Source organism: Rhipicephalus microplus, chromosome 2, assembly GCF_043290135.1.
Source record: "Rhipicephalus microplus isolate Deutch F79 chromosome 2, USDA_Rmic, whole genome shotgun sequence".
Lineage (NCBI taxonomy): Eukaryota > Metazoa > Arthropoda > Arachnida > Ixodida > Ixodidae > Rhipicephalus > Rhipicephalus microplus.
In genome coordinates, this window is record NC_134701.1 from 236,143,317 (window position 1) to 236,159,660 (window position 16,344).

The 16,344-nt window shown below is 41.3% G+C and overlaps 1 protein-coding gene across 4 annotated transcripts in view; it reads right to left on the bottom strand.

The window, feature by feature from the left end:
• Nucleotides 1-2,389: 2,389 nt before the first annotated feature.
• Nucleotides 2,390-16,344, bottom strand: part of LOC119169510 (coronin-7) — a 38,850-nt gene continuing 24,895 nt past the window's right edge. For 2 of the 4 annotated variants that reach the window (XM_075877691.1, XM_075877682.1), the window contains 7 exons: nucleotides 15,245-15,353; nucleotides 13,612-13,841; nucleotides 12,714-12,904; nucleotides 11,528-11,666; nucleotides 10,523-10,732; nucleotides 7,782-7,917; nucleotides 6,161-7,613 (listed from right to left, as the gene is read on the bottom strand). In XM_075877691.1, coding sequence (XP_075733806.1) covers nucleotides 7,420-7,613; nucleotides 7,782-7,917; nucleotides 10,523-10,732; nucleotides 11,528-11,666; nucleotides 12,714-12,904; nucleotides 13,612-13,841; nucleotides 15,245-15,353 — 1,209 coding nt within the window. In that variant the 3' untranslated portion in view covers nucleotides 6,161-7,419. Of the gene's footprint in view, nucleotides 3,501-6,160; nucleotides 7,614-7,781; nucleotides 7,918-10,522; nucleotides 10,804-11,527; nucleotides 11,667-12,713; nucleotides 12,905-13,611; nucleotides 13,842-15,244; nucleotides 15,354-16,344 lie in introns of those variants that run through there. The other 2 variants (XM_075877686.1, XM_075877695.1) reach the window with 2 other exon arrangements.

Here is a 16,344-nt window from a genome sequence, read left to right on the forward strand (position 1 = left end):
AAAGAACGCGGCTAAATTTAGTTTGCTATTTTTAATCTGTGAGTGACCTGAATCACAGCTTGTGTCGCAATTTATACCACCCAATTCACTTCAAATGTTTTACAATAATTGCTGGCTCAACCCGGGTTGTGGCGAGATGCACGTTAAATTCATTGCGAACAAGGTTTCGGTTTCGTGGCGAACGCTTTTAAATATTTTCGATAACACAAAGCAAGCCGTTACAATCTCTCTCAATAACTCATTGTGAGCTCCCTTAGCCAGTCCTTATCTGCTGCGCTGTTCTTACATCTACTACGTGTTACAAACGTGCCCAACTTATTCATTCTCTTTTCACTTTACCATGCACCTGGGGTACAAGCATTGAGTTTCTCTACGAGTACAAATACTGTGGTTGTCCCAAGTCAAATGTCAACTACTTCTAACGATTCATAAAATTTACACATCTCCATTTGTCGAGAGGACACTGTTCAGAGTGCAATTTATCTGCAGCTACTGTAATTACCCATTTCTTTTCCCTGTGAAGGGTAGCATACTAGGTTATGCCAAACTGGTTAACACCCCTACCTTTCCTCTCACTCGTTTTCCTTCCATCCACAGCTCCATTTGTCGAAAACACGAGTTAATAATCAAAACACTTGGATTATAGTTTTCGAAATGTCTACTTATTTAAACCTGATACCAGGGAACATAATAATTAAGTTATGCCGGGTACAAGTATTGCTCTTGTATCATAATTAATGCTGATGGTGAAAAGTAATATTTACATTAAAATGGGAATCATCGCAGAAAACTTGACTTCCATTGAAGTATTCTATACAAAAAATGCAAATGATTCAAAATGTTATTTGAGCACAAATTGAAATATTCTATATTACGAGAAATGAATGCACACTCTGAAAATGTTGAATTTATTTGGTGCACTGATACACTGATGCACAACCTTTGCAGTCGAAAGCTGCAGATGACATCTGAGCATAAGCTATAACAAGATAACATGAAAGCAGTTATTTTGGCTACGTAGTGGCGTGTGAAAGTACAGCAGCAAAAATAACGCATCCACAGAGGATTATAAATTTGCAGTACAAGAGAATACTCACCTACATTATAAGATTACTGATTCACACTAAAGTGATTGAGTGTTAGAACAACAAAATCAGAATTTCGGAGGCATAAAATAGAATCAACTTATGCAGGACAGTGGGGTACGTGTTGATCATCACTTGAAGATCTAAGCCTTCATCCTGCAGTCGGCATATGACAAGGAAGACAGCTACGATGACCCACTCATGTCTTTTCACTCACGTAGTTAGTCACACGCACTCATACATCAATTCACACTCAACAGGTACACACTCATATACTTAATCGCCACACCTGTGCATACCCACTCACACACTCAGGCATTTAATTCACACCAATTATCAGCACTAACATGCTCGTTTTTTCGTCTCCTCACACTGATAGGTACTCGATTACTCGTGTGCATGCACAGTCTTCTCAAGACTTGTTTCTCATGTTCACTGCTCTCACTCGCACCCATCACTAGCCACAACTTGCCCATTCTTCATAAGTCTACTCATCTCCACCACTACTCACCCACCTGTCTAACCTCTCTCTGGCGCTTTCTCATGTTTATACCTGCACTCCCACTTACAGGCACTTGGGCTAAAAGTCACGTTCATCCCTGTTCACAGATACCTTGCGTTCATGCTTCACTTGCTCCCTTCAATCACTCACTCTCTTGACCACTCAACCGCAATTCGTATTCACCACTGTACTCTCACTCGGAGGCACTTTCTTACATTCACAGATGCATCCACTCCTGCCCAACGATCTTCATTCACATCCCATAGGACCAAAAATATTCAGTATACATGCTTGTTAGATCTTAACGTGCAGCACCTTTGCAATGGATTGTCCTGGCGACAGTGTGCTAATGTCAGCACGAGAGATTTTTACAGGAGATTATACAGGAATGAATATCAGCTTCTGCTAGGGCAGGAACTTGTGAAGCAAATACACTAGATGGCAAATGAACAGCGAATTACAAACCGTACCTTGACAGTTTATGATAACCAGATTCCGAAGCTAAACTAGGCCCCAAACAGAATTTTTTCTATGCAATTGAACATCATAATCTCGGCATTCGTACCACTAATTTGTGCTGCTGTATAACAATGTTTCTTTATGAAGGTTAAGCCCAGAAGCATCTTTGGCTACAAGAAACAACACAGTGGAGGGCGCCTATAAGTTTGACTTCCTAGAGCTCTTTAGCATATATCGAAACGCACAGTACACAGCCCTTTAGCAATTTTCTGCACCTGTTATTGAACCCACATCCTTCAGGCCAGCAGCCAAACAAGGCAATGCAGATAGCACAAAAAATATATACATCAGTCCTAAAGATATTTTCTTTATTTGAAGTGCCAACTGTCAGAAGTCCAGATTGAAAATTCAACATCAATGACATAACTAGTAGTCGTCAAAACATAATTTTTATTTGAATTTCTTTCACTGACAAACAATGCCATTGGTGACCGACTCTCTATGACACACAACGTACACAGCAGATGTGCCATTGGTGTCACGACTTGTGTTCGTCATACACTCATGTTCTCCTATGCCCATTTTGGTATATTGTGAAGATAAGACAGACTGTAGCGAAAGCGCCCAGATGTAGGCGGATAGACAGGAAAGAGTTTTTGGTTTGGCAAGAAATGCTTCACATTAAATAAACAACTGTGGCATGCTTGGAATAAGGAACGTTTAAGGGTGCAATGAAGATGCCACTCTGCTTATTTCAAGTACAAAACAGTTCTGACATGATAAGAATTATCCAAGCCACATTAACGAAAAAGCTATTTTTAAAATATCTTTGGTAGTCATGCTGGAATAAATCAAGCTCTCTGTGCCTACAGACAGGTCATCTTGAAAGATACATCAACCTTGGTAAATAGCAGTGACTAGTCTTAAAGCCTCAAGTGCATGCTTTGCCTCGACAGTGCTAGTGTGTGTGGTGCGAGCATATCATATTTCGGGTCACATTTGTGCACATTCACTACAAAAGAGCAGGAATATTACTTTTAAAAAAGTTATATTAAATAACACATGGTCTGCAATGCCTGGCAATGGTGACCAAGCCCTTCCTTCACAAGTTTTTCGTATCAGTGTTCCTTATTCATTGTTTAATCCAATTCATTTATTTCCTTAATATATTACTTTTAGCCTGAACAAATATAGAAGAATGCAGATTCTCCACCATTATTCTAGAAGAAGAGCAGATAGAAGGTTTAAAATATAGGCAAGTCCATACTGCATTACTGAATGTCTGATCACCAAATGGTAATAATATAAAAAGCGTATGGCCACATAGAAAAAAAAAGATTGTATAACAATTTCCTCTTGGTGCTTTCTCTTGGCACTCTTTCCGAAAGCTATGGCGTGAAATGAGGTGGGCGCCCATCATTATTCCACCCCTTCACACTTCAGTTGTCTTCATCCTGCAGAAAGAGACCATAAACTTCAATGCTCAGTGCATACATGCATTTGTCAAATAAGCTCAATAGCTTTCACCCTATTGCTGCAACATTAAAAGGCCCCTGCAAAACTTCTTCAACACGGTCGGAAAATGCTGCCGATTGGCAGTCGAGGGTCCCGAGAAAATGTGGGCCAAGCATTATATAGCACAGCATGCAGCCTGGAATTGACAATTCTTCCTCGAAGTTAGCAAGAAATCGTTCCCTCTTCTCTCAACAATGTGATAAATCCAGAACCAACGGCTGATTTGAGCATCATGAACTTCAGAGTTTCTGTGGTCGCCACAAGATGGCGGGATGTACCCACACGCGTGCACGCAATCGAAAGTCAAAGAGAAAAAAATATTCTCAAGACAAGAGAAGAGAAAAAGCACTTACGGCGTGTAACAAATACCTATAACTCCACTCACACTTGGCAGATTCTTAAAGTATTTATGGCAGTCCATTCATGCAGGAATAAACTCTTTCAATGAAGACATTAGATGATTACTTAGAAAGTGTTGCAGGGCCCCTTTAAGAGAGGTATGCATTAATAATGACATGTCCACTTCTCTCTTCTTGTGGTGACTTGGTTTCACTGTATAACAATGCTTACATGAGTAAAAGCTCCACACAGGTAGTGCCTGACTGTATAGATAACCTCTCAAATGTTTTCGAGTATACAACTCAGATTGCATGCCCAATGCGTATGGTCGAGAGAATTTAAACAATACACTTACCTAGCTCATTGCATAGCTCATTCGCTTAGCTACGTAGATGGCATAGCTTTACTTAATTCAGCAATTGGTCAGTAACTAGAACACCCAAAGAAAGTTATAGAACCCCCACAAAGAAAAAAAAAATTGCTCTAGAATTATGTAGTTGCGCAAGTGAAATAAGACATGCTTATACAGAAAAACAAGTTATTGCAATCCTTCTTTTACATAAATTTTTTCTGTGTGTGGTCTACCACTTTTATTTGTGTTGTAGGGCTCTTAGAGGAGTTCTCTCTTATTGATGTGATAAGGTTGAGCAGAGGTTGAGCTTGAGTACAAGGATTGTTTATGGAATGCATTGAAGTGCCAAAACTGTAAGGAGGGCAATAGACAAGTATACATAGTAGAACCTTGCATATATATTCTTCACTGGTACATTTTCCCACGTATATTCGATTTGTGGGGTTTAACGTCCCAAAACCACCATATGATTATGAGAGACGCCGTAGTGGAGGACTCCGGAAATATTGACCACCTGGGGTTCTTTAACGTGCACCCAAATCTGAGCACACGGGCCTACGACATTTCCGCCTCCATCGAAAATGCAGCCGCCGCAGCCGAGATTTGAACCCGCGACCTGCGGGTCAGCAACAGAGTACCTTAGCCACTGGACCACCGCGGCGGGGCTTTCCCACGTATATTTCTGGCATCCTGCTGCATCAAGAATCTACAGACACCTATTTCTTAAAACTAACTTTTCACATATTCTTATCACGACATTCCCGCCTGATACTTTTCATTGGATGTTCTAAGGAGGCACATAACTGAGTTTGGTGTTGTGGAATGCCAGAAGGGTGTCTAGTCAGAGTAACACGAATTGCGAGAGTGGACACTCCAGCCTAAAGTGGCAGAGCTACGCAGCTTTGTTATGCCTGCTAAAGGGCAATCAATCCCCGTCTCCAAAGTAATGCACATAATCTAGTTATCTGCTGTAGTACTTTTTCTAGTGCAATATATATTCACTTGTCTGAGTGCCTATGGACATGGCCTTTAGTAGGTCACAGTGCGACACCAAATTCCTCTTTATTCTACACGATTGGACGATTTCACATTGTCAATTAGGCATAGGTCGGGCTAGAAAAATGTGCATCATGGTGTCGATGTGATGCAACATTGTCACGGCATGTGTTCAATAACATATTAAGCCACAAAGTACAAACAGCAGCTAGGCAACGCTATAAAAGACGTGAGATAATGAGTTGTGGTCTTTATGGGTTCATCTGTCTGAACAAACTTGGCTGCTGCTTAATGAGAACACTATTATTAGATGTGAAGCAGCTCTGACTAGCCTGTGTAACGCTATCCCTCTGTACAAACGCATCACGTGCTGCAGGTGTTGGCACGGTGCCAAGTAGGTCACGCCGCTGCTGCGTGCTGACGTCATGCTCCCCTCGCAGTGCGCGTTGGCGTCACTCTCTCCCTCGCCTGCTGCGTGCTTGCCGCGGCACATAGCTGCCGCCTTTGCCCGCAACACATTTGCCCGCAACACCTGCCTTGACCGCCGCTTGCTACAACGCCAACTTGTCGGTTCACGCGCACTAAACCTGACGTGCGCCTAACATATGCGTTGAAACATATCTGTACGTGTTACCTGCAAGACCTGTGCCATTCCTTCAAACAAATCTTCCAGCGCTCACTGCAGCACCCACGTTAGCATCGTTCAAACCATGACGCCACCCGTGCGCAACGCTGCTGCTTCGCATCCCATCAGGATTCCCTTAGGGGACATGTTCCAAGTTTTCTTGGCGTTGAATTGAATAGCCTGAAGCACTATCAAACAGTCATCATGAACATCTCATGAACTCATGTAAAGTGCTTACGGTATGTAGTCACTCAAGCTGACATTTGTTGCTTTGTGCTGTTCGGTATAGAGAGCTTTGTGTTCTTCACTTCACACATGATGTTCGTGGATTGCTTTATACTAAGTAAGACATAGCTACGCATTTGAAATACTGTGTAGCATTTGGTGAGAAAATTGTTTCTTGTTGTAAGAAAGCGAGTTGCCAGTTGCATTGTTAGGTTTTCTCTTTGCATACAATGCCAGTATACATTTCCAATTTAATGCATGTGCGAGCAATTGTGCAAAATTATGCAGTTACACTTAGGATCGTTATTTGTGACATTTGCAGATTGCTTGAAACCTTTCTTAAAAAATTTGCAAATAAAACTTTTGAATTGAGAAGAGAGTTTGTTACCTGTGGCTACGACATTCTTTTGAATAAACACTTTCGACTCAGTAACATATGCATGGTAAGCTACAGCAAGTGCACATGAGTGCTTTTCTTTAAAGGGTGATGTGAAGTGCGTCGAAAATTTGTGTAAAGCCGAAAGAGAAAAAGTGACGAAACAATTTTTTTTCTTTTTTTTTTCAGCTCATGCCCTCTGGAGTCGTGCACTAGGACAGCAACTACTGCTGCGTTTTACTACAATGCTATTTCGTGGTGTGTCATTTTGTCACCTATTTGTTTATTCCTTGTATAAAACTTATTCTTAACACATGGCAGCTGTATTGCCATCTCTTGCATTGCACAGTCCCCATTTTTTTGTGTGCGCATGTTCATCAAATGCCAAAAAACAAAGTGTGCTTACTGAGAATATATGACTTGAAAATAAAAGCCCTCAGCTCTTCCAATAAGTGGCATGTTTATTTTTAAAAATGTCTACATAAATACAAAATGGCATCGTGTACTTGCCATTCCAGCAGTACAGCTTACATGAAGCAACTTGATTCATGCAAGCAGTGCATTAAGAAAATTCAAATATAGCCTCCTAGATGAGCACTCGCGCAGAAGTGATCTAAGAGGCTGTGTAATTTTTTCTTATCACTAGAAAATACTAACCTTTGAGATTAGTCTTCCCGCGGTCCCAATCAATCATGCTTTAAAGATTACCGTGCTGACTAGGCACGCTGCAAAGTTGCATAAGCCGCAAAGGCATATCGGAGCATGCTCTCTTGTCCTTGTATATGTTACTCTACTGCCTAATAGCTTCGAAAAGGGTCTGGCTCTGGTAAAGGAATAAAGGAAACATCAAACTTCCATCACAGATTTTTTTAGGCCTCAATTAATTCAATATAAAATAGCCAATACTGGCAAAGAAACATATTAAAAGCCGGGTAATAGTGAATCTTAGAAGTATTTCTCATGGGAGATGTAGTTCAATGATGACAAGTAACAGAGCACACTTGCCTGGTCCTCTTTCTCCCTGTTGCTCTCAAAAATAGAGCTAGAGAGAGTGAAGTCTCCTTCAAAGTCCAGACTCGCACTCTGTGGCAGCCTGGGAGCATGTGACGCAGGAGGGTGCAGTTCCAGAGCCGCAGACACTGAACGATCATAAAAAAAAAACTGCTGCAAGCTGATGTTACATACTGCTTTTGCTTAAAAAAGTTGTGCAACATCAATTAATTCAATGCCATGACATCTCACCAATTAATATGCTGCTTATCTAGCAGAGCACTAAAGTAATAAAAATTCAAGGTAGCAAAACGCACAGCATTCCATGCCTGGAGGCCGAAGGCTGACCAACTTTGGTGCCCTTGTCACTCCAGCAAACCATTCCTCACTTGTCAGGGCTGGCTGCCAGGTGACACGAGTGTCGGGGAAGAGGTCATCCTGAAACAGCTCAGACTGGAAAGAAAAGCGCACAGCAGTAAGCCTTGCCACTTCACTGTAACAGAGAACGTACGCTTTATCAATGATGACTAGGAAACATTTAGCAACACTAGCCATGAAATGCAGTTGTCATACAAAGGCAAAAACGGCTCACACTTGAGGATGGAAGGAACACAGAACCCTCTGTCCGTTCTCTCCAAATGCACACTGTTTTCGCCTCAGCAGGATCAACCAATTAGCTCGAGATGAGTTATTCCAATTTGTTAAATCAACTTACTTTATTGTGCTAGAGTATCACATTTTTCAAATGAAAACTGCTATTTAGTCTGTGCTTACCTTGGTTTGTTATGATCAATCAAAAGTTATCCTGTTATGACTCATATTGTAAGAATTTAGTGCAACCTTGAGTCTCGCAAACACTTACACAAGCACTCACACATCCACCCTAGTAACACACACGACACACAGCGCTCACTGCCAACTGTTTATTGCCCCTATATGACTTTTTTATACACGCACACATGAATGCACATAGGCAATAATTAACAGAGTTGCGCATGTGGAAAGCCAACAGCACGTGAGGTATATAGCTCAGCCACACAATAAAGAACAAGTAAAAAAAAAGGTGTACACAAGAAGCAGATAAACCAGCTAGAATCACTAAATCTTTACCTCGAGAAAAGATATTTCCTGTTGGTGCAACACCAAATACGGCTCGCTGACACAGATATTCTTTTTTTTTTTTTCAATGAAATATGCTTCCAACAGTAGACGTGCAGATAAATTCAAGCTTCTTCCAAGAACCTTCGTATCAGGAAATCGTGGTTCACACCCACATGCGGCAATATGTGACACAAGATGTGCATACTTATCTTCGTTTTTCTTAACCTTTAGCACATGCTTCCTAAGCCGGTCATTCAGGCATCTCTCGGTAATGCCAATGTACACGTTACCGCAGGATAAAGGAATGGAGTATACAACTCTGATGCAACATGTAACGAAGGCGTTCTCAAGTTTTTTCAGGCAACTGCATCTCTTGCCATTGCAAATGCGCGGACACAACTTGGCGAGCTTATCTGGCGCAGAAAAGACCAAAGCCACACCATGCCTAGCAGCGACTTTCTTAAGGTCGCTACACCTTCTCAAGCTCATAACACCTTCGCATGTTTTACATTAGGCACTTCTTCTTTGCATCACTGATTTAAAAAAAAAAAAAAAGAGATCACGTGAAAGCGTAGCTCACATGGAGCACATCCTCTAGTGGTGTTAGCACAGGCAAAGTGCTGGTAGGTCAGAGTACACACCTATTCTCTGTTTCTCTACGTGGTATAGGTGAATGAGCTCACCACATGCCTTAGTAACAGCATCAGCAATATGTTAGCAGCTCAAACAACTGTGCAGCAATCTCAGAACGGGTCGCTGAAACGAAGCATGTCGTATTCAGCTTTCTGCTTTGCCACACAGTTTTTTGACCTAGAGTGCTCTCTGCTATTCTTCTGATGCTTCCACAGTACTATCACTGTATTTTATTATCTGAAGCAGTCTGCATTCGCACTCTCTTTCATACTTCCTGTGCCAAGTTGTTCACGCATTCACACTGATGAGGACGATCTGAAACCCATAATCAAGCATTCACGGGCTGTGCTCTAAAACAAAGTGAATATGTTTAAGGAGCTAGAACAGTCATTACCTTCACGCACTGTGATACAGCTCACAATAGATTACACTGCACTCTTGTGGTATGGCCTCATAATGCATGGCGAAAAAAAAAGATCACATTCACAGCAAAGTAATACATTGAGAAGGCATATTGGTATGATGGACAAGGCTAGCGCTAAACGTGTGACTCTACCCAGTCTTCCAACTTCGTCTTGGGCATTATGTCTTTAGGCACCAGAATCTAGCCTAAAGCCATATATAACAGACAAAATACTGAGGAAATAGTACAGTAATTATTTGACCACAAACACAGTAAATGAAAATGTCGTATATCACACGTTGCTGATGATCAAGATGAAAGATATACGGCTTCATCGTGTAAATAGGGGGTACAATGGCAAAAGATTTAATGAACAGATATAACAGGAAAAATTTTTGAAAAGTGGTGAACCCCGTTTTTCATGGTACTGACACATGCAGGCAGTGGCGTAACCAAAATGTGGCACACCAAACCCATGCCCCTCTCCCCCCCCCCTCAATTTTTTTTTTCGCGGTTACATACGGGGCGAAAAATTACCATTCCAAGAAGAAGCCCCTCTTCCCCTCAAAATAAGAGAAGTGTCGCCCCTCCCTGAAAAAAATTCTGCCTACACATCACTGCTTGCTAATTTATGATCTGCAGTTTAGCAGGATGAAATTAGTGGACTGTTTATGAATGAGCTCGCATGTATTAAAAATTAGAAAGCGAACTTCATTTATCACTCAAGCCCTGATATAACGAATTTGAATATAGCAAATTATCGGTTATAATGAAGTGAGTGATTAATAGCTATGCCACAAATACAGAGTTAAAAATAATTGCATATAACAAATTTTCAAATATAACAAAGCATTTCCCTGCCAAATGCAAGCTTGCTATTATGAGGTTTACGTGTACTACCATTGTTGTACGTGCACTCACCCGTAGCCGTGGCACCCTGAATGACAGTGGCTCCACACTGCTTGTGGTGAGCCTCAAAGCACGAGCAAACTCCACATCAGCCACACTGCAGGCCAGCTTGGGCAGAAAGGCCACAGCCTGGTGGGGCCCACTGGTACACTTGTAGTGCGACAGTGGAAACAGGTATGGTGCATCCAGGGCAACCTCAAAGGCAAAGATGGTCGAGTCACCCTGCACGACAGCCGACCAGGATACTCCACAGCTGATGATACTGCAACACTTTTCTAGCAGAACCTGTAATACTGTACCGTTTACACAATAGTGTTATAGTTCCATGTTAGCATGGTGCAATGCAAGAACAATAAACTTTTTCTCTAAAAGAGCCACACTTAATTTCACTATAGTCAAGAGAGTGAATACTGCTGCCAACTGCATGTCATCGGTATTCATGTTATTCCAATACCAGTTTAAGTTGAATTACATGCACAGATGTCCACTTTATTTGCAAGGCAATGATCCTGTTCAAAGGACTGTCAGTAGCATCAAGCAGAGCTAAAAGCAGCTAGGCTGTGAGCATTCAATTATAATACAGTTGAATTCCTTTATAACAAACATGCACCGGGGAGCAATTCTTGTCTTTTATACAAGGTGTCTCTTATGAGCAAGGTATGTACCACAAATGCATTTTCTTATCAACCCATATTTTAATGTAAGCACACTGAATATCTTATACCCAAACACATCAGTGTCTCTTATAATAGAATTTGACTGCATAATACATTTTAAGCAGTCTTGCCTAATACTTAATAAATAAGTAAATAACCTTTATTTTTCCGCAACTAAACAGTCATTTTGCACTGAGGATCCATAAAAACACAGTGCATACGTGATACGCAGTTGGATAACTATAACCGGCATTGTGAGACAAGGAAAGTACACGAGCTGAACAAGGCAAAGCCCCGACATTGCCACTAAGATTAAAATTTGATAAAACATTTTCAATATAACGAAAAAGGCAAAACGCACCTTTCCAGAGAGAAATAGTGTTGAGCTGTCCTCATCATAGAAGGGGATTAGTATAGCTGGACTGACGTCGATACCCTCTGTTGTCAGGGGGGCAGAGAGCAACCTGCTGTCATAAAGGCTCACTTGCCGTTCGGAGACTCTGCAAGAAGCGTAACATTGCTTCAGCTACTTGGCTAACCATCTAAAAGAGTGCCTTTTCTGGTAAGGTGACGGCAACACCTGTGGTCATCCATCATGTCGCATAGGTCAAGCTACTCTTAAAGGCGCCCACTATCATCACATCCAAATTGAACCAGCAATGTGGTAGAAGCCTTCCATAAAGTGGCCACTCTGGAAAGGTATTGGTCCCAGGTTTGATTCCGTGAACAGGACAAACTTTTTAACAACTAAGAAGTGTTCTTTCTCAGCAAGCTGCATCAATTTTTCTGTGGCTTGGCACTACAAATAAGTAAGTGTCAATTCCCTTTTTTTAGAGGCAGAAAAAAGTTTAGGTATTAATACAAGTATTATTGTTAATACAAGTGTTCTGCATAAAGGTTGTTATGCATTAGATTTTGATCCATCATTAAAGACCAATGGGCATACTCTATCTTGCACATGCTGGCTTTAAAACGCACAACACAAGCACTCTGTGCCAGTGGTTGTATTGCTTTGAGTCTCAAAAAAAAGGAGCACGAACAAAAATTTCTGCCGAACACAAGATATAGGAGAGGACTAGCATGTCTACAACATCTCTACAAGAACAGCAGCGTCGCATTTTCAAATACACATGCTATGCAAACAGCCATGCCCTTTAGAAACAATCAACACAATTTGATTTGATTTGAATTGAAAGCATCCTGAACTAGAAAGATGAACAGCTCCAATTGTGGAGTGACCATTAGCACGGGCACTGAAAAAAAAAGTAGAGGGGATATCGTCTCCAATAATGAAATTCTTCATTCTAGTTTTCACTACTGCAAATGGACAACACTCATATGCATCAATAAAAGCTGGGACACAAATCCTGCTTGCAGTCAGAATATTCTCAAATGTGCTTATACCTTCATGTGTGGTTGGCATGTAAGGCTTTACTGATTCAGAGAAGTGGTGAGCTACTCTTATATCCACCATATATCCACCATGTCAAACTTGGCCAAATTGCTGTATTGCATTGCAGCTTATGATGGAAAAAAAGAAGGCACACTTGTTGAAGCCAGTGGTGATCAGGTGACTTCCTCCAAGCACCCAGATGATTCTCGCTCCACGAGTTCCCGTTGGTCCAAGGCCCTCCTGCACAGGTAACTCATTCCTTCGAGGGTCGTATACCCGCAGCTTCTGGTCTTTGCACAGGGTGGCCAATAAGACACCGTCTGGATGCCATGCCAAACTGAAAATCTGCGAAATTTGGGTGTACTATTAATGTTATGATAGTAAGAAAGGCAGGAAAGAGACGCACTAGCAATTACGCCTTATCTGATGTTGAAGGTTAATACAATGTTATGAAAAGCACCCTGTGGGGCTAACACGCATGCCATATAAGACAAAAAAGAATTCACTGATACAGAACTCGACACCACACTAGTCATTCTTGCTGATGATGTACACTTAAAATACCTTTTGTTCTTTCTACACCCTTTCAGCAGTGTTCGCTTCAGTTCAGGCGCAAATGACAGTTCTGCAAACCTTTCTGTCAAGCGTCTAAGAAGTTAACAAAGTACACATCCAACCCATGAAGAAGAGACCCTTCCGTCATGGTACACAAGTAGGCTTGCCACATCACTTCAAGAACACCAGTGCCATCTGTCACACCACCAAACCAACAACGTGGCCAACGCTCATGGAAAAGGCAGATAATACATGACAGTCATGCTAAAAGCCAATTTTGAAGGACTCAAGCATCCCCAGAGTATTGAAAAAATATTCTGGGCATGCTTGAATACACAATTTTCAGAAGCATATTTACTGGAACACCTCTTTCAAGTTGACATCCAACTTATCTCAAAAACTGCAACCATGCATTGGCTATTGAGTGCCAAAGAGTCCCCATCAAGCACTATCAAAGATTAGTCATGTTTCAATGGCATGAAAACTGGCAGCAGTACCTGGTCGGCATGTCCTTCGAGGCGAACCTTGTGCTTGCGAGTCTCCATGTCCCAGATTATCACAGTCAGGTCATGGGAGCCTGAGGCCAGCACACCGGCAGCTGTTGGATGGAATTTCAGAAAGTGTACTTTTTCTGTGTGGCCCTTCAGCTCAAAGTCTGGCTCTGTCAGGCTCTCATGCAGGCCAGCCTCGGGAACAGTCCACACGCGCACTCGGCCGTCATCGCATGCTGCAGACAAGAGAAGCGTACGTGCCAAAATATGTCAGCTCATGTATGGTTAGTTCTCATGCATCCTATCAAATGTCATATAGCTTTAGCATATATACCAATAGTTATTTCAAAGAAACATGCATGATACACAACCTACACTTTGATAATTTGGTCTAAAGATAAAGATTTACCTTTACCTTTTGTTGAATGGTTTGGCAACACAGTCGAAATACTTAGCTCATGCACATATTTGGCTCATATACTTAGCTTTGGCACATATATTTAGATTTGGCACATATACTTAGCTCATGCACATGTTTTCATAAAATTTTCTGAACAGCAAGTTTTGTTAACTGCTTCAACTAGTAGTTGAGGGCTGACGATTATAACATGGTCCTGCTAGCAAATCAGCTTGTAAACCTTCAACACTTCATGGAGTCCTCAATGCTGCAGGCAAAAGCTGTGGAAAACTTTAATTTGAAACTTTGCTGATCATGCAGTACTCATGGTAATGAACCAAAGCACCCCACAGCAACTCTCCATCTCTGTATCCAAAGAACTAGTGTAATAGCACCAAGATGAGTCCAGTAGAGCAAAAAATTGAAATATACCCCACTGCATCATTTGATATGTTTGTCTGTGTGTATTCGTTAAGCTTTGGCGTGTTATTAGGTGTGTCAGACGATTGGTGGACTGCACTGATGTTTGGAGCCGATTCTCTTTAAACTAATGTGAAACTCTATGCATTGGAAAACATACTGCAAAACTGAGCTTTTAGTCCCAAGCGGCTGAAGGCATTTAGATTCTCGACTCTCGTAGCCATACGAGAGATAGGGCAATATCATGGCACACTCTGCAGCCACAATTCTCACTGCATCCTCTTTATTGCCATTTCGATGAGCTTCTTTTGCACACTAGCTTCCCATTGCCATTTGTTATGCCATGTTAATCCCCAGTTTCAATCATTACCTAGCCCCATTGCATAAATACAATCCCACATCTCAAACTTCCCAAAACCCATTCTTTCTGTCAACCCTTGCAACCTTTACACCTCTGAGCCCTTTACACCTTCCCAGCTCCTAGAACTGAACTTTTCCTACTGTGAGTATCGCCGAAAGGCCTAGATATGGAAAAAAAAGAAAATGTACTCAGCTTTTCTGGATGGCAATCCGTGTTGCTCTCTATATTGATTTAGAGAGCATCAGTTCAAGTGATCAAGTGTCCGCCCCTTTCATCAACATACCTCGTATAATAGCCATGTTGGAATAATGAAACACTATCTAGTGATTTCTCTGCTACTCAGATGTGTATTTGGCACAGAAACAAAGAAGCTCTTTAGCATGAACGGTTTGTGAATACTTTTTTGATCACTGAAAGTCACAAGACAGCTTAGGTTTATTGAATAAGTGTCATGAGCTCACCTATGGCAATGCGCCTGTTGTTAAATGGGTCCCAGGCAAAGTCCATGATGCTGGTCCCACAAATGAGGCTGGGAACAACTCCAGATTGTATGCGGCCCCTCTTGGACAGCTGGATTCACCATAAAACAAGCAACAGGCAGTTCCTTCAGCACTGACACCATAAATTAAATACGAAATTAAAGCAATGAATTGCTTTAGCAGCTTACTCAGCATCAGTAGAAAGGGACAGCAAATGTAAATGTGAAGAGCAGTCAGCCAAAGCTGTCTGTGCCAGTAAACCACTTGCAAAATAGCATTTGTCAGAGCAAAAACAAAGCTTAATGCACTGGCACGAAGGAAGTACAGTTGGATACAAAAATACATTGCTGATAATCAGCAAATTGTCTTCACATCTGTGCAAAAGAGTGGTGAGCTAGCAAACGGTCTTGTAGCTGTAGATTTAAATTGCCTGTCATCAGCTAGAAATAAATTTTATGCACTGTGCATAGTTGCCAATATAAACAGAGTTACTGGCATCATCGCATAAAGTTGGCATAGGCACCACAATGTGCAAGTTGATTCAAATTGTGCCATTTAATATACATCTAGCTCATAAAATTGGCAACAAACTTTTTTTAACAAGGAGAGATCTGCGTTATTCTTCACTACTATGTTTCACTGTCAATCTAATGTGCCCATGGGATGTGAGGCTTGATTGCTCATGACCCCATTGTGTACAAATACCCAGTGAACCACTCATATCCTGTCAACATAAAAATAAAATCCATACGTCTACGTCTATTGATAACATCTCATTGACATCCCCATAATGTGCCATCCTTACAGTCTAGAGAGCCTACGTAATTGTATGCACTTCTCTCTTAGACAAAAACTAGACGTCGCAAATGATGTCGTATATAAGTGCTCTCAACATCAAATGCCTATCACAACTTTCTGTGTTCCAAAACAGCTTTAGTTGACGTTTAGAATGATAAATATATTCTGGCATGTAAATTCTAGAAAGTGCTCGAACATAAATGGACATGTAACATTCCAGCATGTGTAATGCATACATTTACATGTGCGAGAAGATAAAGCGTACGAACGAGCATAAAATTAAC